This window comes from Nannobrachium achirus, assembly GCF_963921795.1.
Source record: "Nannobrachium achirus genome assembly, chromosome: 22".
In the NCBI taxonomy this organism is placed as follows: Eukaryota; Metazoa; Chordata; class Actinopteri; order Myctophiformes; family Myctophidae; genus Nannobrachium; species Nannobrachium achirus.
In genome coordinates, this window is record NC_137829.1 from 27907074 (window position 1) to 27931503 (window position 24430).

The 24430-nt window shown below is 39.3% G+C and overlaps 1 protein-coding gene across 1 annotated transcript in view; it reads right to left on the bottom strand.

Moving 5' to 3' along the window:
- Window positions 1–15969: 15969 nt before the first annotated feature.
- The window catches only part of LOC308307873 (glypican-6-like), a gene marked incomplete at both ends in the record, with an annotated part of 162731 nt that continues 154270 nt past the window's right edge, over window positions 15970–24430 (bottom strand). Inside the window, 3 exons of the mRNA XM_080753192.1 lie at window positions 15970–16178; window positions 20257–20432; window positions 22841–22977. Coding sequence (XP_080609318.1) covers window positions 15970–16178; window positions 20257–20432; window positions 22841–22977 — 522 coding nt within the window. The remainder of the gene's footprint in view (window positions 16179–20256; window positions 20433–22840; window positions 22978–24430) is intronic.

Consider the following 24430-nt stretch of genomic DNA (forward strand, 5'->3'; position numbering starts at 1 on the left):
ATGTCACGCGCCATCATAAAGTGTAAACCAATATTCGACTAAGAAATAATGGTGCTGCATTTTCTATAAAATATTGTAGGCCTACTGTTGTCTTGACACTGTAGAGCCACTGTGGAAATGTGAAATGTGAATTTTGTAAATGAATAGCACTGCTGGTATATAGGGGAGACTAGTGGGCTAGTTGTCACATGTTTTGCTTTCACTATCACTACTTTTTCAATTTTCATTATATAATAAACTCTTGTGCATAAATGTATGTTCCTTAGATTTGTAATTCTCACATTAATATAGACAATATTATGAATGGTTAAATACAGACTGTGCATGAGTGATGAGTTGCCCCATCATGGGTAAGTTGTCATACCGGGTGAGCTGTCGCATTTATATTTTTCAACAAATAAGAAAGGGTTAGAGGTTTGAGGCTGTCCACACACTAATTTTACAAGACGATTTGTTTAGAACAGATGTTTCAAATACCAGGACTTCATCAGTGTTAGTGCATAAAAAAAAACAGGAACAACCCATGTAGGCTAAGTAGTGAACAAATGACAAACAAGAAAAGTGGTGCTTACATTGGATGACATATAGTGTTATCCTCATCAAAAGCTCATTATGAAAGGTGCAGGACTCGATCAAAGAACTTCCAGGACCAGAAAAAGAATATTAGACCGATGCACCATGCCTTCCCATTCCACAGATATCCTTTAGTGTTTTGAAGTGTTCTTTTGTAAGTTAGCCTCAAAATGTAATTACAGTCGGCCAGGGACTTGAACATGGAAAATCTGTAATGAGAGAACATTAGACCACTACACCAAGACAAACAGGCGTCTACAACAAATCTTCAAGTGTTAATTTCTATGCTAGTTTCAAAATGTAACAACAGTTGGGGACTTGATACAAGGACCCTGTGCTGATAGATTGTGGAGGATTAGACCACTACATCATACTCAACAGGTGCTTCTAACTTAATACATTGGAAGTGTTCTTATGTTAGCTTCAAAACTTATATTAACTCCAGATAAAGTCGAAAACTCACTATATAGATCACGATACCTAGGGGTGCAACAATCTTTGAATTCAATAAGATCCGCACTTGGCTCACTGACAACAAACCATCACTACACCTGGGTAAAACTGAATCCATCCTCTTTGGGTCCAATTTTAACCTCAGCAAGGTCGATGATTTCACAGTCAAAATGGGTGAAAACACAAGAAAAGACAAAATTATCTACTTGGGTTGCATCCTCGCTGAGAATCTTTCCAGTGACGTAATGACTACTAAGGTAATCAAAAAAATAAACCAAAAAACTCTATAAATATTTTACAGAGGATCATCCAGCTGGTCAGTAAAAACACTTTGAAGAAGCAAGAGCACTCATTCAACCCTTATTTGACTATGGAGTCCACGTATGGTTGGTACAGCGCCTCAAGCCTTCAAACAACTCAAAACAAACTGATTAGGCTACTGCTTCATCTCAGGCTCACCTTACCCCTGATCATTTTGAAAGTGTGGGATGGCTGCAGCATCTTGCAATGGGCCTGGTGTACAAGATAGACTACACCACTAAGATATAACCTGACTTGCGTCAGATGGTGGCAGTAGTGCGTAGGCTACCGCTCTACTTTACCATCTGAGATCTCTCGGGCAGACTCGATGTAAGGGGCGGGCCATTTTTTGAAATTCTTTAGCAGGTGATTGGATGTGGCCGTCTCTCTGTCACAGTCTGGGAGTGCCAACTCCAACCACTCATATTGGCCTGTCTGCATCCACGTGGTCTGCAATCAGACTCTATTGGCTCAGAGCCGCTCAGAGCCCGCCCGTAGCTGCCGCTGATTGGTCCGGCCCGGGGCTTTACGAGCGTTATCAACTCCCACCGAGAGATCTCAGATGGTAAAGTAGAGCGGTAGCCTACGCACTACTGCCACCATCTGATGCAAGTCAGGTTAACTAAGATACCCTTCCTGAGTCAAACTGACAAAATACTTCCAAAACATCAACACCAGAGGCACCTCCACAAATCACGTCCAACCCAGATTTGGCTCTAGCAAAGGGTTACATTCGTTCTCCTACTATGCCGCAAAAATCTGGATTGCCCTACCGGCGGCCTTAAAGGAGTTTAAATCCCTACCTCCTTTAAAACCCTGAAAAGTCACTTACAGGTGGCTGCAACTCAAAACGGGTAAAAAAGACAAAGCCTATCCTTACCTACCCCGGACCTTTTTACAGTAAATACCATTTATTTTTTCAGACAATTACAGTTACAGACAATTTGCAGGTGTCTGGTAAATGGATAATGGTGGTGTGGTGGATTCATTCTTAATGAATTCTGTCCAGCTATCCTTTTACAGAAATAAATTAAAATTTGCTGGAGTATTTCAATGTAACTTTAATAAGGCTAACATATAAAATATAACACTTCGACAGTAGTAAGACACATTTGCAAAGTGTGGTTGTGATGGTGTGGTGGTCTAATCAATAGACTGGATGACAATGCATTGGGTGCTTGAATACGTGTGTTTGGGTAGCTCAGAATGGAAGAGATCCTGGTTCCTTATCATAAGGTCATGGGATCAATTCCTAGCACTGGCAACTCAACATCTGAGCAATTGGCTTTGATGGATTTTCTCTTATAAATGGCCATTGTCATTGACAATGCATTGGGAGCTTTAAGTTAAATGTTTAAAAAACTAAAAATGATTTCAAAGTAAAACTCCCATGCATGCATGTCCAGAGTAAATTTCTGAATTGTGAATCAAGTTTCTAGTTTAAAGTATGAAAGAACAGCGAGATGCCAGCGTTTTCATATGTACGTTTTAAAAGTTAAATACCTCCAAAACAAGTAAAACGTTCAAGCATGTGTGTCCACAGTAAGCTGAATTATAAAAAGTGTGAATGGAGTTTCTAGGTGAACGTGTTTTTTTTAGGTGCACGAATCTGCCATTGACTCCCATGTTAATATGCAGAATTTTTAAAGGAGTATATGAACCTTTGATTTATCTTTTGAGCCATGCTGGCATGGAGATATAATCTGGAATGTAATATTTAACCCACCTAGAACCCAAAGGTTCTAAAACTATGAAACATTTCAAATATTCATTTTCAGGCAAACATGTCCACTGTAAGCTGAACATGATAAAGTGTGAATGGTGTTTCTAGGTGTAAGTATGTATGACTAGTACCATGACAAAGTTGGGAGCGTTTCACTGTTACTACGTGACATCTTTTCGACACCCAACTCTAACCCTTACCCTAAACCTAACCTCCGTGGGGTGAGTCGCTAACCCTCCCGACGCTCCTTTGTCGAAATGACGGTCGTTCGAAAGAGCGAGATTTCACCGACAAAGTTTGTGCTTTTCCATATTGACAATGCATTGATTGATTGATTGATTGATTGAAGACTTTATTAGAAGTTTGCATAGGAAAAGGTACAGTTTCATGACGGTACAGTTCACTGGTACAAGGTCTACTAAAAGGAGATCCTAGAAAAGACTACGCTTATTTCCACAGGAAACCATTAAAGTATCTCTTATAACATTGCATTGGGCGCTTAAAGTTAAATATTTCAAGAACTACAATTCATTTTCACCAAAATTCTAAAAGCTGCTTTAAGTATTAGGTTGTCTATTGTAACTTGTAGTCCAATGTGACTTAAGAGATATATATGTGGTTTATGCACTGCAGGTTTGGGTTTTGAAGCTCCAAATGGAACATTTTCACAAGCCTGCATGGGTTTCAGCCCAACTGAACTCCACCCCACGACGAAGTATGTGAAAGAGGCTGGCAACGCCAGACTATATTTTCACTGTCCATCCAAATTCTAAAAGGTGATTAAGTATTACGTTTCAGTTGTTTCTTCCAAGTTGTTGTGGCTCAAGAGACAAATCAAAGGTTTGTATATGAAAGGTCTGGTTTTCAAAACGCATGATGAACATTTTCAGTCCATTTGAATTCTAAAATGTGGGTTAAGTTTTACATTCCCAATGATATCTTCATGCCAGTATGGCTTAAATGATGATTCAAGGGTTCATATATGAAAGGTGAAGGTCTGGGGTTCAAAACTCATGATGAACATTTTCACTGTCCATTTGAATTCTAAAAGGTGGGTTAAGTTATTACATTCCCAATATCTTCATGCCAGCATGGCTCAAAAGATAAGTCAAAGGTTCAAGTACCAAAGGTTGTAGGTTCAAAACTCAAACAAAACTGAAGATCAACTCAAAATCAAACAATGACAGAAATCTCGGAGGCTGGACTCACACATATGCGTGAAACATCTTCTCTGTATCGCCTGATGTGGGGGCGCTGTACTAATGCATTGTCAGTGGAAGGTTGTTTGGTTTTTTGTCGTTGCCGTGTCTCTAGCTCAACCACAGCCTGTCTTTTGGCCAAGAGACACGGCAACGACAAAACACCAAACAACCTTCCATTGACAATGCATTAGTATGGCGCCCCCAGTGGCCATTCTCAGACGATACGGAGAAGATATTTCACGCAGCTGTGTGTGGGACTAAATACAAAATAACCTGGACAAAATAACCTGGATGAAGTCAAGCTTGCAACGGGGTAAAATAAACAAACAACACAAATAAACAATAACAAATGCCTCAAAAGAATCAAACAAAGATGGGAAAAAAGTAAATAATTAATTCTATAATGAATATGTGCATTTCTTGAACTCCTCCCTCCTGGAGGCGTGCTTTATCTATGCTCCACCCTCTCCTAGCAGAGCTAAAAGAGGGTGTGACGAGGGAGGTGGGCTGCTTCCATGCTCTTCGCCTTAAAAAGACCAAAGTTAAAGACTTCCCAGCAGTCAGATTCAAAGCCACAACCTACAGGTTGTGAGTCCTCTGCTTTACCACTGCACCACCAGGCTTCTCACACTAAATAAGGGTTGGAGGTTATATTTAAAGTGAAAAGGAGAGCCAATGGGTCACTAGATGAAAATCCACAGCAAACACCTCTACCCCTGACAGAATGACTGACTACTACAGTAGATAGGCTACACCCTCTTATGAACAGGGTTCATTATGACAACTGCAAATTAGGTTGTTCTTTAAAACCCTCTTATTAGAAGAACCAGATTTACACTTTCATTGAAAGCACAATTAGCTTAAAAAACTAGAAATTTAGTTTCAGGTGATCAAAACTATAGCAGTTTCAATGTTTGTTAAATAAAGTGCATTTGCGGTTTCACTTTTGACTGTTGAATAAGAAAATATGACTGTAACCAGACACAGATGAACACAACTGACAATCAACACAGGGATTGGCTAAGAGACCAACAGGACACAGGTGGAGAAAACGAGCAAGCACAGACCGACATGTGATTCATGAAAGAAGTACACCGTACACCGTACTCTACAAGCACTACGAGATCTACCAGATCTACAAGCCCACAAAGTGTCGACGTGGCATAAGAGATCATCATCATTCTGGGGTTTTCACACTGTCTTGTCTAAATTTTAAAAGCTGTGTTAACTGTTACACTGTCAATTGCAGGCCAATGTGGGTTAAGAGAAAATATGTGAAGACTGAAGGTTTGGGGGTTTAAAGCTCCTAAAGAACATTTTCACTGTCCATCTAAATTCTAAAAGGTGGGTTAAGTATTACGTTTTGATTGTGTCTTCCGTGCTGTTGTGGTTCAAGAGATAAATTGGGTTCATAAACTAAAGGTTTGGGGTTTAAAGCTTGTGAAGAACATTTTTACTGTACAACTGAACTCTAAAAAGTGGGTTAAATATTACGTTCCCAGTTGCATCTTCCATGCCAGCGTGGCTTTAAAGATAAATCAAAGGTTCACATATCAAAGATTGTAGATTCAAACCTCAAATAAAACGTAAAAACAATACAAAACTACAACAAAAAAAGCCTCAATACAATGACTAAATCAAACCTGTGATGGGCTAAAGAAAAATAACAAAATCAAACAAAAATAATCGCTCAACTAAAGTTGTGAAAGAAATAATACATTTCTATGATTAATAGGCCTATGTAAATGTCATAAACTCCTGCCTTCTGGAGGTGGGCTTAATCTATGCACTAATAGCAGATCGATAACCTCACAACACATTGAAGTGGCAATGGTATAAGACAATTCTGGGGTTTATAAACCAAAGGTTAAGGATTTACAAAGACGACAAAAGATGAATCAAAGGTTCATCTATTAAAGGTTGTAGGTTCAAAGCTCATCTTCAACATTATCACTATCCATTTGAATTCTAAATGGTCGGTTAAATATTACATTCCTGGTTACTTCTCCATGTTAGCATGGCTCAAGAGATGAGTCAAGGCTTTAAATATGAAAGTTCTGGGGTTCAAAACTCACGATCAACATTTTCACTGTCCATTTGAATTCCAAAAGGTGGGTTAAATATTACTTTCCTGATTGATTCTTCATGTCAGCATGACACAAGACATAAGTCTAGAGTTTATATATGAAAGGTCTGGGGTTCGAAACTCAAGACAAACATTTTCACTGTCCATTTAAATTCTAAAAGGTGGGTTAAATATTACTTTCCTGATGGATTCTTCATGTCAGTATGGCACAAGACATAAGTCTAGGGTTTATATATGAAAGGTCTGGGGTTCGAAACTCAAGACAAACATTTTCACTGTCCATCCAAATTCTAAAAGGTGGGTTAAATATTACTTTCCTGATTGATTCTTCATGTCAGTATGGCACAAGACATAAGTCTAGGGTTTATATATGAAAGATCTGGGGTTTAAAACCCAAGGTAAACATTTTCACTGTCCATTTGAATTCTAAAAGGTGGGTTAAATATAACATTCCCAGCTATCCTCCTATGCCAGCGTGGCTCAAAAGATGAATCAAAGGTTCATCTATCAAAGGTTGTAGGTTCAAAGCTCAAACAAAACTAAAAGTCAACTCAAATAAAACAACTGAAACAACAACAAAAATCTCAAAAGTATAAGAAGGGTTGAAGTAAAAACTTGCAATGGTGTACACTAACAAATGCCAAAAAAAACATACAATAAAAATAATTAATTATATAGTTAGTAGTACATTTTCCTAAACTCCTCCCCCTAGAGGTGGACTATATCTATGCTCCACTCCCCCTAGAGGTGGACTATATCTATGCTCCACCCTCTCCCCCTAGAGGTGGACTATATCTATGCTCCACTCCCCCTAGAGGTGGACTATATCTATGCTCCACCCTCTCCTACCGGAGTTAAAAGAGGGCGTGAAAAAAAGGTTGGGCTCCTCCCTCTCCTACCAGAGCTAAAAGAGGGGTTGACGAGGGAGGTGGGCTGATTCTATGCGCTTCGCCTTAAAAAGATCAAATTTAAAGACTTTCCAACAGTCAGATTCAAACCCACAACCTTCAGGTTGTGAGTCCTCTGCTTTACCACTGCACCACCAGGATTTTCACACTAATAGTATGTCGGAGGTTATATTTAAAGTAAAAAGGATAGCCGACAGGCTACCCCTGACAGAGTGACTGAATCTACTAGACACACCCTCTTATGACCAGTGTTCATTATGACAACTGCAATTTAGGTTCTTTAAAACCATCTTATTAGAACATCCAGATTTACACATTCATTGAAAGCACATTTTATTAGTTTCAGATGATCAAGAAAGACTATAGCAGTTTCAACCAAGTTATTTTTTTAAAATGTTTTTTGTTAAATCAAGTGCATTTGCGGTTTTCACTTTTGAATAAAAAATATGACTATGTTTGCAACTAGCTTCTCAATGTGGTATTATAACCATAGCTTCATTGATTATCTAAATTAAGTTTTTTTTCGAGAACACTTCTGAACTGCATTGCTTTGAGCTGTTCTAATAAATTACGTAAATTGAAAACTACCACTTCCATTTTATGTATTTATTGCAAAAAAAACACTAATTATTTAAACAAACAACTGATAGCTGTACTGCAAACAATTTAGCCTCTCAAGAAGGTATGACATTATTTTTTTAGCATGACGTTAAGTGACATTTTTCATAGATTACTCCCATAAAACATACTAAACCCCTTTTAGTCAGGGTGTGACTCAAGTATTAGTCAAGAGGCAGAGCAGATCTAATAGACAATGTTTTTTTCCACCAAACACAGGATCACAAGAATAAACATAGGCATATATTGAGACCACTACATCGTAGCTACTGCTACTGAACACTGTGTAAGAACTACTGCCAGAAATCTCAAGAAACTGAGGGTTTAAATACTCACAGGGTTAACCAGACACAGGTGAACACAACTGACAATCAACACAGGGATTGGCTAAGAGACTGACAGGACACAGGTGGAAAAAACTAGCAAGCACAGGGAGGGGAGATAAGACGGTAACAGAGTAGAACAGGAAAAATAGGACAATAATGCCTACAGAATGAAAGGAACACAAGAATAAAAAAACAACAGGACACACTGAAATAATGGTACAAAATAAAATACAAGGTTTTTTAACAACACTAGCCAAATGTTAAATTTCTCTAACAGATTGCATCCTAACATTAAGCAATACAGGTCACACATGACACATCAACAGCTATATGATCAAGACCTGTGTACTATTCCATGGTTCTGACTAACTACTATGGTGATGGTTACTGACGAGGCTTTACCATGTTTCTGTGGCAGCAGACCTATGTCAGTGGTTTGTAAGCTCACGGTTTGCGGTTCTAGACCACATTTGTCTTTGATACTATGGCGCCATGCTAATCGTTTCTGTATCGTTCCAATTTTAGCATGGCACCATACTTATCTTCTCTGTATCGTTCCAGTTTTAGTACCACTTTACCTCATGGTTCCACCTCATATAGGCCTAGTCTCAATAAAATATAGCCTCCCAAAAAGTACCGCCCCCTTCTCGAGGGGGTCCAATAGGAAATGGGCCCTGGTGTGACATCACACTAGTCCCCTTTTCAGGAGAGAACTGTTCGGACACACTCACTCACTCAGAAAATCACAGAAATGAAAACCAAGGCTTAAAGTTAATAAATTGTATTTTTTGGGGTGGAAAAATACACTGGGAATAATAAAGACATTTATTATTATTATTATTATTATTATTATTAAAAGACATTTTTGGGCTTAAAACGACAAGGGCGGAATTCAAGTGTGACTCGCATCACGGCAACCACACTTCTTCTTTCTATTCTATTCATGAAATTACTGAGAAAAATATCAGAGCCTGCTTACCGTCCAGAACATGATGAAGTACTGTAGGTCTGTAGCGGTGATGAACAGGCAGTAGACCAGTTTGAGGCATTTTGTCCAAAACGGACCAATCTTAGAAACTTTGAAAGCCAATCTCAGCCAATCAGGATGGAATATGGACAATCAGACAGATCCATGTCGATCACATGACTGTAGAGATACTGTCTACCGATTTGTGTGATTTTTGGACAAAATCTGTAGGAGTACTGCAGGCCAAAAGGTAGTTTTGCACAAATTAGCCTCCTGGTGGCGCTAGAACAGGCCCATGTGAAAAATGTGTGGCAGAGGTTCTGAATTGGCATCCAGGGAGTGCGCTTACAAAGTTTGAAACTGATCGGTGGAGTTATAGGTAAAACCACGAATCGGCCTGTTATAGCGCCACCATGAGGCTGATTTCAAAAAGTTGAAGTGGCATTTCTTCCTCAGCCTAGTGGGAACGTGTGTGTGCAATTTCATGTTAATTGCACTCTGCGTTTGTGATTTGAGGCATTTTGTCCAAAACGGACCAATCTTACAAACTTTGAAAGCCAATCTCAGCCAATCAGGATGGAATATGGACAATCAGACAGATCCATTTTTTGGACAAAATCTGTAGGAGTAGTGTACAGAAATGTGTTTTGCAAACATCTGCCTCATGGTGGTGCTAGAACAGGGCCTGTTTACATCGGGTCTACACAAGGTCTTGTTTACATCGGAAGGCCTTGGCACTCAAATCAGACATAGCAACAATAACAACAAGACTGGGATTTGAACATGGCACCTCTGTGCTGGAGGACTGATCATTTGACCAGTATACTACTTCTCAGGTACTTCACACTGTAAGATGAATTATAAAAAGTATGAATGGAGTTTTGAGGTGAAAGTGTTTTTTTGAGGTGCCAAAATCTCTCATTGACCCCCTATGTTAATATTCTGAACTTTTAAAGGAGTATATCTCTAAAACTATGAAACATTTAAAATATAGATTTTTAAGCAAATATGTCCACAGTAAACTGAACCTGATAAAGTGTGAATTGTGTTATAGGTGTAGGGCTAGTAGCTGGCCAAAGTTTGTACTTTTCCCCCATTGCCAATGCATTGGGCGCTTAAAGTTAAATATTCCAAACTACAAAGTAGTTTGGAAGTAAAAATCTCAAGCATGCATGTGCACACTAAGGTGGAATTTTTAAATTGTGAATCAAGTTTGTATGAAAGAACAGCGAGGTGCCAAAGTTTTAAAAGTTAAATATCTCCAAAACTACAAAACATTTCAAAGTAAAACCCAGTTTAAAAATGTAACCTTAATTGTTGACATGCATGCTTGAGATTTTTTAACTTTAAACAAATTTTTATTTTTTGAAATATTTAACTTTATGGACTATGGCTTCAAGGCTTAAATAACACTAAGAGGCATCTGCTCAGAGTAACTGAGTTATAGTCTAGCGGGCTAATGGAGAGATTTTGTGTTCAAATTGCAGTACTCCTATACAGTATTTCAATGCTGCAGTAATTAAAAAATGTCAAGGCTAAAATACAAAAGAACAACTCAAAGACACTTCTCCTCTCAATGACTGAGTCGTGGCTGATGGTCTAGTTGTCTAATGATCTTACTCTGACCAGAGATGTTCCTTGTTTGAATCCCAGTCAACCTAAAGTTCCCTGCTGGAATATTTCACCTTTATTAACTGAAGGCTAACATACAAAAGAACTCTTCCATAGTACATAGAGTCTGGTGATGGTGTCGAGGTCTAAAGATCAGACTCTGAGCATAGAGATTCAATGTTCAAATACCAGTCCTCCCAGAGAGAACCTTGTCATTTCAAGGCTAAAATACAAAAGAACAAGTCAAAAGCAGTTAGAGACATCAGCTCATAGTGACTCAGTGATGGTCTTGTGGACTAACGAACAGACTCTCATCACAGATATGCCATGTTCAGATCCCAGTCTCCCTATGGTTCAATGTTTCAGTACTTTGACTTTTTCAAGGCTAAAATAGAAAAGAACAAGTCAAAACCACAAGGAGACACCTGCTCAGGGCCCAAAGGTGCACTGGAGTGCTTGAATGGTTGCTTCTGCTACAGACAGTTTGCAGGTTCAAGTCCCAGGTCCACAGAGGACCATCAGGGGGAACGTGTCCCTCCCCCTGTTTCCTGAGAAGTAAAGGTCCATGGGGTTGTGTCTGGAAGAACTCTGCAATGTTAATATAAAAGTGAACCTGCTTTTTGCCTTTGCACAACAGAAGCTTTTGTTTTGGTCATGCTTCACTTCACATCATAATACATAACATGAATAGTAAGACGGAATTCATTTCCCAGTGGATTCCCCACGACTCGCGATTCTAAAACATAATCAATGAGAACTTTTGTCTCTAGAGATATAATCATTATTGCTCTAAACATGAATAATTTAAAGGTAGGGTTTGATATATTTTGGTTAAAACAAAACGTTTTTCATTAAAAGGTTAAAGACCTATATTCTGATAATCATTGCTATATAGAGTGTTCAGTAATAGGGGTCTTTCCAGCTCTTTGATAAACTGAAAATTATACATTTTCAGGTAGGTGACAACATTTCAGCCTCATTCTTCTTTGGTGTGTCGTCATCAGATGTCCAGCTCAGTAGTGCACAGCCACGCCCTCGTCTCAGGTCCCACATCGAAGAGGCCGGCCTCCGAGGGTGGTCTATACAGGGGGCAGGCGAAGATTATGTGGTCAGCGGTCTGCTCCGGCTCCCCACACCCACTGGAACCAAGCCATCCTGATGAATCATGACCATGAAACATTTGATTCTGTGTCAAACAATATTTGAATAGGCCATTTAATTATATCATATACTATATTTAATAAATACTTTCCAACTGTGTAGACTTCTTGTAAATTAAGTACTATTGCAGATGTTTAACCATAATTTAACTCTTGAGGGGGTAAAATGGAACCATAAGGGTCCAGGGTTTCATTTGACACTACCAAGAGTCAGGGTCCATTTGGTTACCAACTCTCCATCATTTAGCTGGGGACCATCTGGAACCCCCTTAAGGACCCTTGGTCCCTGGAACACTGGTTGTAAACCACTGCTTTAGTCTATAGCAGGGGTCTTCAACGTTTTCAGGCCAAGGACCCCTTAGTTGAGAGAGAGATGAAGCAGGGACCCCCACAACCTTTTCATAGATTCCATATAGCTTAATTGTTTGACAGCACAATCATCAGTGTATTTTGGATTCATGTCAATTTGTGTTTTCAGATATTTAACCACTTGAACCGTCAATACTTAATAAACTTGACCTTTCACTCTGTACTTAGTTTGGTCTTTTTCTCCTCTACACCAAAGCTCTTTGCCGAAAAAGCCGATCTACAAGCTCACAACGCCTTGCAGCGCGAGCTTGTGGATCTGCTATTTTTGGCTAAAGTTCTCAGAATATGAATGTTAGGGTCAAGTGGTTAATGTAAAAAAGGAGAAAAAGGTTTCTATCAGACAAAGATTTGGAGGACCCCCTGTAGTAACTCTGAGGACCCCCTAGGGGTCCCGGACCCCCTGTTGAAGACCCCTGGTCTATAGCAATGAGTACTAGGGAGACCAGATGTCCCCCTTTGCGTGGGACAGTCCCACATTTCCATGACTTTTCAGGCGTCCCACAAATTGAGACACTGTCCCACATTCATTGTGACTGGCAGGCTCCAGTAATAAATCAATGTGCAGGTGTTGATACAGTAGGTGTGATGATTGTTGCTGAAGCTCTTAATGTGTACTCACAGCAAGCTCGACTGGACCACACTAGTGGACACCGCACTGCTCTAGCAGCACATGAATACATTATAGCGGTTTGTTAAGGGAAAATGTTCAGAAGGAACCGCTGCAGCATCGTTGATCTAAACAAAAGAGAAATGGTATAAAGATATGTTTTTAAGCCTGTTAAAATAACATGAGAAATATAGTATCAATATGAAGTAGGCTATTAGGCCTATAGTCGAATATGACATCAAGGCATTTAATCCCACATTGTCCCACACAAGACGTACTTATGTCCCTTAAATGAACATTTTGGATCTGGTCACCCAGCCCTTGTACTATGAGCACATAGAGCTATTTACACGAATGTGTTAAATGGTGAAATTAAAATTGCAACCATATCTTTTATGCCAGGAAACACACTATTAAACTTTTATTTTAAAACACTTATTAGATACAGTACAAAGCTATTGGAATCTTTTTAATAAATATTTATTCTCAAGTTGAGTAACAAAACACAAATGCAATAGTCTTCATTGCATCAGGAAAAAAAACTGTAAGGCATATTTGTTTATCCCGGTCATTACTCGTGTTAGCTTTAAAGTGTTTTCAAACCCCTAACATCCCTAATAACAGAATTCATTAGAAATTGAATTCATACACTAATGCACTGATAGTAAAAAAAAAAAAAACGCGGACAACTGTTTCTGGCTAATTTAGTTTTTTTCATTGATTCATATTCATATCCACATCCAGACCCACATCCCATTTTTTATATTTTATTGCAAAAATATTACCATTAAAAGTGCAATGATACAAAACCTAAAAAGGCTATCCTTAAAGAACATTATTCAGAATAAAGAATATTTTTCTAAAGGACTCAGACAAAAAGGGACAAAAAATGTTTGCACACCACATTTTTCTTTTTTTGCCTCGTTTTGTCCTTCATTGAAATGTGAACACTAATACGGAGTGAACGGCAACAATGAAAGCTCAACACATTTTCTGTGATATACTGCAAAGCCCCCAACTGATAAGGGATATGATATAGTGTATATACTGGCTAATTCCCTTGAGATGTGAGCTTAGCCGGCCTTTGTGGTTTATTGAGCTGATGGACTCTCGGAGAGAACTGTGGATATACAGTGCTCCTCGGGGCTGGTTTTGTTGGCGTGAGTTGGGCGGCTGGATACCGCACGCCCCCTCCAGCAATCCCAAGCCTCTCATATTCTCTGTAAGCACGCTCTAGTGAGTAGTTTCGCCAGAGCATTCAGCCTTGTCCAGTCTGCACAGATTCTCATTTCACAGGTGACTGTGGTCGGCTACAAGCCTGTCTGCCGTAACCATTCAAGCTTAAGAGATACATTTGGGGACACTTTTTTTTCCCTTTTGCATTTCTAGTCACCAATGCTATTTGGCACGTACTCTCTGTATATTTTCTTCTCATTTGACTGTATCAGTGAATTATCAATAATTTAACACTTTGAAGATATTTCACATACATTTAAGACTGACTGACTGACTGACAGCATCTATTGTTTTCTAGAAACGCGAATGCACGTCTTCAAAGTTTTATTTAGGACAATTTGATCAAAACCTCTGTTGTTTAATGTAATCACAGAGCACATCAGGTACACGTTTAGTAGTTTTCCAATTCAAAACATCTATGAAATTTGTGGTATGGTCAAAGGCAAAGTCTATTTTCTTTACCGTGATCATACTACGTATAGCAAGAAGTGCATTTTCATTGGTGATTCACCTCTGGGTTCAAGGTACAACTGTCCACACCGTCTGACACCAGGCCTCTGAAACCAGCATAACATGAAGGCATTTTTTGCAGATAACAACTAATACTTTGCAAGGCAAATAAGTAAATGGAAACGTAAGCATGTGCATTTCAACAAAAGTTGGCATACTGTAACTGAGAACATCTTAATCCTGAGTTGCCAGGCTATAGGTTTCATATTTTGATAAAGGAGAAAATATAAATCAAATTCTTTATCCAACTCATGTTTACAGCCTGGATAATCCCATGATAATTCATACATTTTAATGAAACATTGGATGTGAGCACACTCATGTGTTAAGAGCATGCTTGGTTTAAGTCCAGGGATAAGGCAGCCATTGACCCATTTCAATTGATAGCCAAGAGCGAGGAGCTGGCTAAGAGCAGACCCATGACCAACCCATGATATACCTTGGACACATTCCCCAAAAGACAGGTCCTTTCTTTTCACAACTTTGCTAAAGGGAAACATCATGACACAAACATGGTACGGTCATTGCTATCATTCTCATTGTGGTCTGCTCTCATAAAAGAATGCAGTCATTGGTAAAATTGTTATATTAGTTATGGAACATCCAATTAATGATGGCGTTCAATAATGATTAACTTACGCATATTAACATATGCAACATAATCCATTATTGTGTATTATATACAAAATCACATTTTATATATAATTCACATTAACTATTCTTTCTGTTAAATATTCTGTAGAAAGTATTTAAACAATTGAACAATACCAGACCAAAGATGGAATCAACATTCAAGTGGTGGCCATGTGTTTATGGATTTTTCTTATTGCCTTGCTTTAAGGCAATATTTAGATTGGAGACCAGGCGATCACCTTTAATGTCCACATTTTCAACATGGTTCGACAAACAACACTGCCTTCAAAATAATTAACAATCAAAGTGCATGGGATTTTTTTTTTTTTACCACACTGAATCCTTCTTTAACATCTGCCATATGCAAACAAAATTGTGTTTCTTTTTTCTTTCTTTTTTCAGCCTCTGGAACAAAGTTTATCGGGGTGGGCATCAACATTACACAGTGGTGTGATGCCAAACATATCAAGTCTAAGGATGGCACTGCACAATCTTTGGAAAGGGCAGGAAATCAGGATGCATGACTGCTCTTTCTTAGAGCAGAGACCCCTCTTTGCCTCGAGGCCAAGCCAGCCTGACGACTGTCTGCTTGACTGTCGCTCCGAATCTGCCTGAATACAAAAAATGAAATAAACAGTGAAAAGAGAGAAAACCCTGCTGTCCCAAGTTTAGCCACTTCCTCGAGCATTATCTCCATTGTCGTTGAAGTGCCAGGACTGAGAGGGCCAACATGGTTGGCAGGGCTAGCGAGGGGGCAAAGAGTGTGGCTGAGTCTTCCACAACGGGCCCGCTCCGGTCCGCTTCAACCACGGGAGCCTCGCTGGCGGGGAAGTCCGCTTCTGTAGTGCAGGCCTCGGTGCAGCCACTGCCACTGCCTGATCCACTGCCCTCATCACCTGCAACACGGGCAAGAGCAAGGAGGCTGCTTTAGAAACAGGGGTCATCGCCTTGTTGGCTCGTGGTGGACATTTTTTGCCACGGACATACAAAATGATTAGGCAACAATGATATTACCAGAAACTGTACATCTGTAACTCTGAGTGTACAAATGTGGCCCTTGCAAATAAAATGTCTGAGAACCGCTAGTACCAGTGGACATGGTGTCGTAGTAAATCAGTGTCATAAATATTCTGAAGAGAAACTGGAGACTTGACGTTCAGTAATTGGGTATTATGATAAATTGCCACGGACACATTGTACAGACATATTGATGATCCCTGGTAAGGAGACTGCTTTAGAAAGAAGAACCAATTGAACCCTAGCATCCCTACTCTGTGGCCAGCACTCGGCGTAAGTAGCTGATCTACAAGCTTGAGATCAGCTATTTTTGGCATGGACATTTTGTGTGGTGAAATAGGATGGGACCTAGTGTAGAGCATTTGAGAATCCAGTCAGCTAAGTGAAGCCTTAAGTGAGGAGAAACATTAGACAAGGAATAGAACTGTGATAGATTATCACCTGCCAGGCACTCCAAGCTAGCCAACTGGGCGTTTTGGAGGTCGGCAACAACAAATGCTGGATGATAATTTGTTTACCACATAAGCATAGCCTTATTATTCACGCAGGGAAGAATAAAACAGCATTTGAGCAACACTCAAGTGAATAAATATATTACCATTACTGTCAACAAGGACCTATCCCAGCCAACTAAATGGTAGTCCCGCCGGGATTCCCTGACTGTGGGAAGGGGATTGGTTTCCGCTCTGTGTTTTAGTTCCTTTGGGCCTGGATAAACTCCTCTGCCCTGAGTTTGACCACATCCTCCGCAGCAACTGTGGTTCTTCCCAGTTTAACATTTTCACCACGTTACTTACTGTAAGCAGCGAGGTCGCTCGCGATGCCAGTCGAGCCTGTGGAGGCAATTTAGCTGTGTTTATTGGTCAGCTGCCATAACCCCTCAGGAAGATAAGGCTTGTGTTGGAATTGGTTGGTTAGCTGCCATACATCTATGTGATATATACTGTATATTACATGATGAATTCATTATGTACCTACCTACCTTTATTTTCCAAAGGTAAGAGGGCGATGAATTTAATTGAGCTTTGAATTCTTGAGCTTATCATTGCAAGCTACCGTGTCACTACGTAATGAACTGTCACGTTGAGCGACCGTGCTGCTGAAGGAACTAACCATGTCAAAAACAGTTGCTGCAGATGATGTGGTAGAATTCTCAGCTGCAGAGTCACTTAATTTACATCCAGACACAAAGCACTGTGTTGATTTTGACAGCAAATTTTGATTTAGTTTAAGTCACGTTTCAGTCATCTGACTTTTTATAGTTTTAGTCTAATAAATATCATACGATTTTAGTCAACTACACCTGATTGATTTTGTCGACAGAAATGCCTGATTTTTACACTTGGATGCATGCTGAAAATAGCTGATCTACAAGCTCAAGTGACCTTGTAGGTCTGCTATTTTCAGAGCACAACACCCGAGTGCAACCAAACATAACATATTAGTTCTACTAGATCTCTTCTCCACTAGTCCCTCCTACATTTTAGTCTGGCTTTTTATTTGCTGACGAAATCATCAGTACATCTAGTCTTAGTTTTAGTCATCATAGCGTAGTTTTTATCTAGTTTTTATTTACTTTTCATCAGTGAAAAAAGGTAGTCAACTGATATTCTTCGTTTTAGACGACAAAATCAACGCTGACACAAAGGAACCAAAACAAAGAGCAGAAAACGGTGACCTTCCATGGTTCACAGAATGGCTGTGTGTTCTGAGGGCCAGTAGCACCTGCCGTGTTGTCAGCCAAGTCACCACTAGGTGGCGAAATCCCTATGCAGATTATAATTTGTTCTGCTGGGCAGCAATCTATTCTACCACCAAATTATCATATGTCAGCCAGACATATTAGTTGATGTTATAGTTGCAGTGACAATGTTATTGTGATGTCCATGTCAACTACATGTTAACCAGTGGTTCTCAACCTTTTCAGGCCGTGACCCCCCCCCCCCCCCCCCCCCCCATGTCAACTACATGTTAACCAGTGGTTCTCAACCTTTTCAGGCCGTGACCCCCCCCCCCCCATGTCAACTACATGTTAACCAGTGGTTCTCAACCTTTTCAGGCCGTGACACCCCCCCCCCCCCATGTCAACTACATGTTAACCAGTGGTTCTCAACCTTTTCAGGCCGTGACCCCCCCCCCCCCCCCCATGTCAACTACATGTTAACCAGTGGTTCTCAACCTTTTCAGGCCGTGACCCCCCCCCCCCCCCCAAAAATAATCAATCATAATTATTTGAACTGGGTACCTCCCACCCTAGCCTCTCAAGAACAGCCTAACTGAGCTTGAGTTACAACTGAGCTCCAGTTAAACCCTGACAAGCACTTGGAATTGTAGGAGTTGAGGCATTTAGTTTGACTCGGTTCCACAGATAAAAGCTGTGAAAATAGCAGATCTACAAGCTCAAAACTTGTACTGTAGCGAAAAAAGTTTGCATCTTTCTATTATTTGACAATTTGGCCAATGTTTGAGCAGTTTTTATAGTGTAGTTACTTGAGTAAAAGTACAATAGTATTGGCATCAAAATGTACTTAAAAAGTACCAGAAGTAAAAGTACCCATTATTCATAATGTTCAAATGTATAAAAGTCTTTTGAAAATAGCAGATCTAACAGTACAAGCTCACAATGTGTTGCATCGCGATGCATTGTGCTTAAGTGGATTAATGCATGTTTTATAATATAATCATTTATATCTGCAAAGTAACTAGTAACTAAAGTTTTCAAATAATTGTAGTGGAGTAAAAGTACAATATTTGGATCCCTCAAAATTGTACTTGAGAATAGTACTTAAGTAAATGTACTTAGTTACTTTACACCACTGCTTATACACAACAACACAGGATAGAACAAGAGATGAGTCTGACATTCTGTCAAACACAGTCCAGCCTGGCCAGCAACACCCGCCGCGTGTTCTCAGCCAACTCTCTGCACACACTTTTGGGGAAATCCCGGTGGGAAACTACCTGTTTGGGTTTTCCATGGCGGTGCATGAAATCTTGGATGTTGTTCAAAGTTCTTCTCAAGCCACACAGCAGATTTTGACAGAATGTCAACCCATTTTTGGCAGAATCAGCGTCCAGCAATGAGAAGCCCCAGAAGTGCAGGCACATGACAGTATTCTAGTGATAAGGACCTATGTTAAACTAAGTTGATTCATGTTCTAATTAGTTGGACATTAATGATTATAATATTTCACAACAACAATAGATACCAATATCTTTTGTTTATATTCATGTTGATTTATCTAAGCAATAAATGCTGTAATAAACTGAGATGAATTATGTCCTCATTAACAGTAGGCCTAGTTTTAATGTATTTATTAAAAGTGTTCATTTTCTCATTGACATTCTCATTAATCTACATTCATTCACGTTCATGATTCATGATTACACTTTTCATTTCAGACTCAAAACCGAGACCTCGTTTACATTGTTTGTTTATATAAGCAATACACCTCCAGAAGTTAAGTAAAACTGCACTCTTGTAAATGATATCAGGTATTGTTGATCAAATGCTATTTGCGAATAGATAAGGCTATGGGCATGTGATGAACAGATGATCACCCGGCATTCATCATTGCCTGAGTCTATCCAACCTCATACAGGCATATCACCCCGGGCAAATGATGATATTGAACCAATATTGTTATTAAAAATGATGTGCGGAAATTGCTTCAACGAATGAATGAATCAATCAATTTCTCATCAATTCAAACAAAAACAGTCCAGTGTAATTCAGCCAGCAACTCATAATACAACCTGATTTTGAGTAAGATACAGTACGTACATTCATATAGACCTGCACATAGAATATAAAAGTTCATCAAAATGAAAGGTCATCTATTTATAAGTCTCCACCTTTTCCACACTTTATAAAGACATAGTAAAAATGCAAAAATATGACTTAAAAGATGACTCAATTAAAGCACCATTCCAAGGTGAGGTAATATTATCGCTTACTTGAGTCTTGGAAGTAGATGTCATTGCCATTGTAAGCATTCTTCAGCTTGTTGGTCATTACTCTCAGAGCCATGATCTGCTGGCGGATGAGCGTGTCAGGGCGGGTGATGTCCACAGCCACCTCCGGGTTGTTCACCTGATTGGTTAGTCCGTCCTTCTGCACCTCAGGGAAGTACCTGGCACCGTAGACAAAGGACCAGTGGTGGAGAAAGTACTCAATACTGTTTTATTAAGTAAAAGTATCAATACTGCAATGTAGAAATACTAAATTACAAGATTTACTTGAGTAAAATACAAAAGTTTTGGTATCAAAATGTACTTAAAGTACCAAAAGTAGAAAGTACTCGTCATTATGCAGAATGCCCGTTTCACACGTTTTCAAATGTATAAAAGTTATTTGAAAATAGCCATTTTCAAATGGCCAAAAAAACGTTTAAGGTTGAAGTGGTTCATGTACCGTATGTTTCTACAAAGTAACTAGTAAAGTCTTCAAATGATGGTAGTGGAGTAAAAGTGTAATATTTGCCTCTGAGATGTAGTGGAATTGAAAATACTCCAGTAAAGTAAAAGTACCTCAAAATTGTACTTAAAGGGGAAGACCACCCATTTTCAATATTGAACTATGTCATTAATATACCTTAGAGGAGTTGTGTGGAAATAAAAAAAAGGTTCCCCCTCTTCTGTGTTGCCTAGAACTGGAGGATTGATTTTGGGGTTTGTATTGTAAAGTACAATGTGTGATGTCATCAAGTTGTACTTTACAATACAAACCCCAAAATCAATCCTCCAGTTCTAGGTAACACAGAAGGGGGGGAACTCCTCTAAGGTATATTAATGATATAGTTCAATATTGAAAATGGGTGGTCTTCCCCTTTAAGTACAGTGCTTGAGTAAATGTACTTAATTACATTACAACACTGCATAGGACATTTATGAAAAAACACTATTTAGTATTACTAATATTAACATTATAACTGAAGACTGTACACACTGGACAAACCCAGTCTGAATGTACTGACGCTTAACATGATATTTTCTGAGCCCTCTCGATGCAGTGAATTCTATGGAACTCTCTCGGATAGAAGCCGCAAACCATTCTCAGTATTATGAAGTCTCACAGGCGGAGAGAAGATAAATGGCTAATTAATACTTTGCTTGACAAAAGATGACATATACATTTGTCAAGTGACATGTGTTGTGGGGGAGTGCGACAAAGTGTAAATTAGCCTCACACATGGGTTTCGTTGTGGCTTTGATCTGTAGGCTCCGACGCAGCAGAGACCCACATTGACAGGATGAACATGTGACCTACACCCAGACAGTCATGTTGACACACTCGAGATATCACCCCAGGGAAAACACGCTGCTTGTAACAAGAAACTCCTTGTGAGGCAGCTCCATGCAACCTTCCGCCCCAACTGCATTCACTTCTCTCAAGTCTCTCGGCATCGTTCGTAAGAAGAAGACATAACCGGTTTGCTCCGTACTCTCAAACGTACATCAAAAATGTGTAAGGTGCTCTTGGAAAACAAACGGGAGGAACAGAAAAAAACAATCCAGGCATGCACTCCAGAATCTAAGACAAAGTAAACAAGGAACGAAATAATAATGCCGCCCTAAATCATTACATATAGCCTTCTAACTTACTAGCCACTTACTACCAGTAAGACTCCCTAATCGGGAGATAAGTGACCGTTGGTCGCTTATCTCCACAAATATAACCGACGAATCTCACTAAGTCTGACCTCACAAGCCCCATATTTGGACACGAACAACATATAACTCCATATATAGAGACATAGCTGCTGACATCAGTATGACATCACACTGCTGACATCAGTATGACATCACACCGTACACAAATGACCCTTATATAAGACCGGCATTATCTACCGACAGATTAGATGCAAGCAGGATCTCGACTCTGACACAACTCATCGGCTCATAAGCTGGTTCTCCCTCCATATATGGAGATAACCGACGAATCTCACTAAGTCCGACCTCACAAGCCCCATATTTGGACACGAACAACATATAACTCCATATATAGAGACATAGCTGCTGACATCAGTATGACATCACACTGCTGACATCAGTATGACATCACACCGTACACAAACAAAGGTGTGACGTGTGACGTGTGACCGACGGACGGACGGCCGGACGGCCGGTGGAGGTTTTGATACTAAACTGCGACCTAACGGTCGCAATAAAAACCCATTTCTGCCACTAAAAAAAGTCCTAAATTGTGACTCTAAATGTATCTCCAATTTTTTTCCCCCACACACTTTATTATGTACTGTATATTTGAGCATTGAGTTTTTCTCTCACAATTCCTGCTTTAAATACATCTGAATTCTGAGATTTAAAAAAAAAATCCTTCCATAAGTTATACTGAAAATGTGTAAGATTGATTGAAAAAGTGTAGCACTGCAATGAAAATTGTAACCAAATAATGCTATAGCATAGCCGGGCTATCGCACAACAGGGTGTGGGGTCTGTGACAGTATTTGAGGCAGGCGATAGCAGCCTTTGAATTTCTGCTGTAAATATGCTGCTAGATACTAATGCTATGATGTTCTACCTGCCCTTGGTGTGTCCGTTCCAACACTGCTCGTCGCCGGTCTCACCGGTCGTCACGTTGTTCTCCACGCAGATCTCCTCGGGAAGAGTGGACCAAAACTTCTTAGAAAACTTCAGCTTCTCCTTTATGTCAATCACCTGCATTAGAGAAGGGTATAATGTTAGCCAGAGACTTTCTTTAAACCACTTAATCCACTGTTTCCAGAACAGTGGGTTGGGACCCATCTTTGGTAAATTGGGTTGAGCCCCCCCCCCCCCCACACACTAGGGTTCAAGTAGTTAAAAGAAGACAAAACTAAAATTGATTGATTATTCAGTATGTGCGAAAATTGCTTCAACACTTGAACTCATTTTGTTGTTGGTCCTTGTTAAAAAAAAAGAGATAGCACTTTTGGGCATAGAAACACAATGCGCTTATTTAGAAGAAATCCAGCAACTTTTTAAAGCTTATTATGTTTGTATGAATGAATCAATCAATTACACATCAATTAAAACAAAAACAAAAACATTCCAGTGTAAACTCAGCCAGCAACTCATAATACAAGCAAGACACATACAGGTACAGTAAATACATTCATAGAGCTGCACATAGAATATATACAGAGTTAATATAAAATGAAAGTTTGTCTATTTAAAAGTCACCCTTCTCCTCCTATCCCCCACTTTATAAATATATTCTGAAAATGCCAATATATGACACCATTCTCTTAGTCTATCAGGTTTAGATCAGGGGTGTTCCACTGACAACATCACATGCTCAGCTGGTGTTTGTAAGACACGAAGAAGACGTCTGTTGGGGGATATCCATCTTAATCCCAGTGCCAGAAAACTAACCTTGGTTTACCCTTTCACTCCTTAATGTATTGTTGAACATTGGTAGAACTTTGGGTTGTAAATTATAACTACAGTACATGGCCAAGATAGTATATGATCAGAGGTACCAGCACTCTTCCTCCAGAGACTTTTATTTAGTTGGCACAGGCAGCATACAGAGTATGCCAAGATAATGTATGACAAATGTGTTACTTGGTAAAATGGCTTAGTTATATTACCCTTTGAATTTGAAAGACGATTCTGGATTCTGTGATGTTAGAGGTCACATGATTAGGATTAATATAACAAGAATACGGCCATTTCACTCTTTATTGGCAGAATCTGCTTCATTGAAGTCCATTCATGTGCTAAATGTGATTTTGAGTTTCACAATGCAGGGTGAATGGCGAGAGAAAAAAAGAAAGATTCCTCATTACATACTGTAGGTACATTACACAATCCGAGTTCAATCACTTTAAGCTCTTGAGATTTCCTGAACACATTTCTTGTTAATTACAATTGTCATTTTATTAGCAAGTTAATAACAACTAAAAAAGAGACCTCTATCTTACCGATTATTCAATGGTGTAGTCTCCACATGCATACATTATGTCTGGGGAGTAGTGATTATGCTGTTTTAGCCCAGCCCTGGCAAATTAGAAAATAATAATAATACTGATACTACTAATACTACTACTAATACTAATGATAATAATTCTCCTTTCTGAACCCTGGTATCTACAGTAAAGGTATATTAGCAGGTCTCTAACAGTATTTG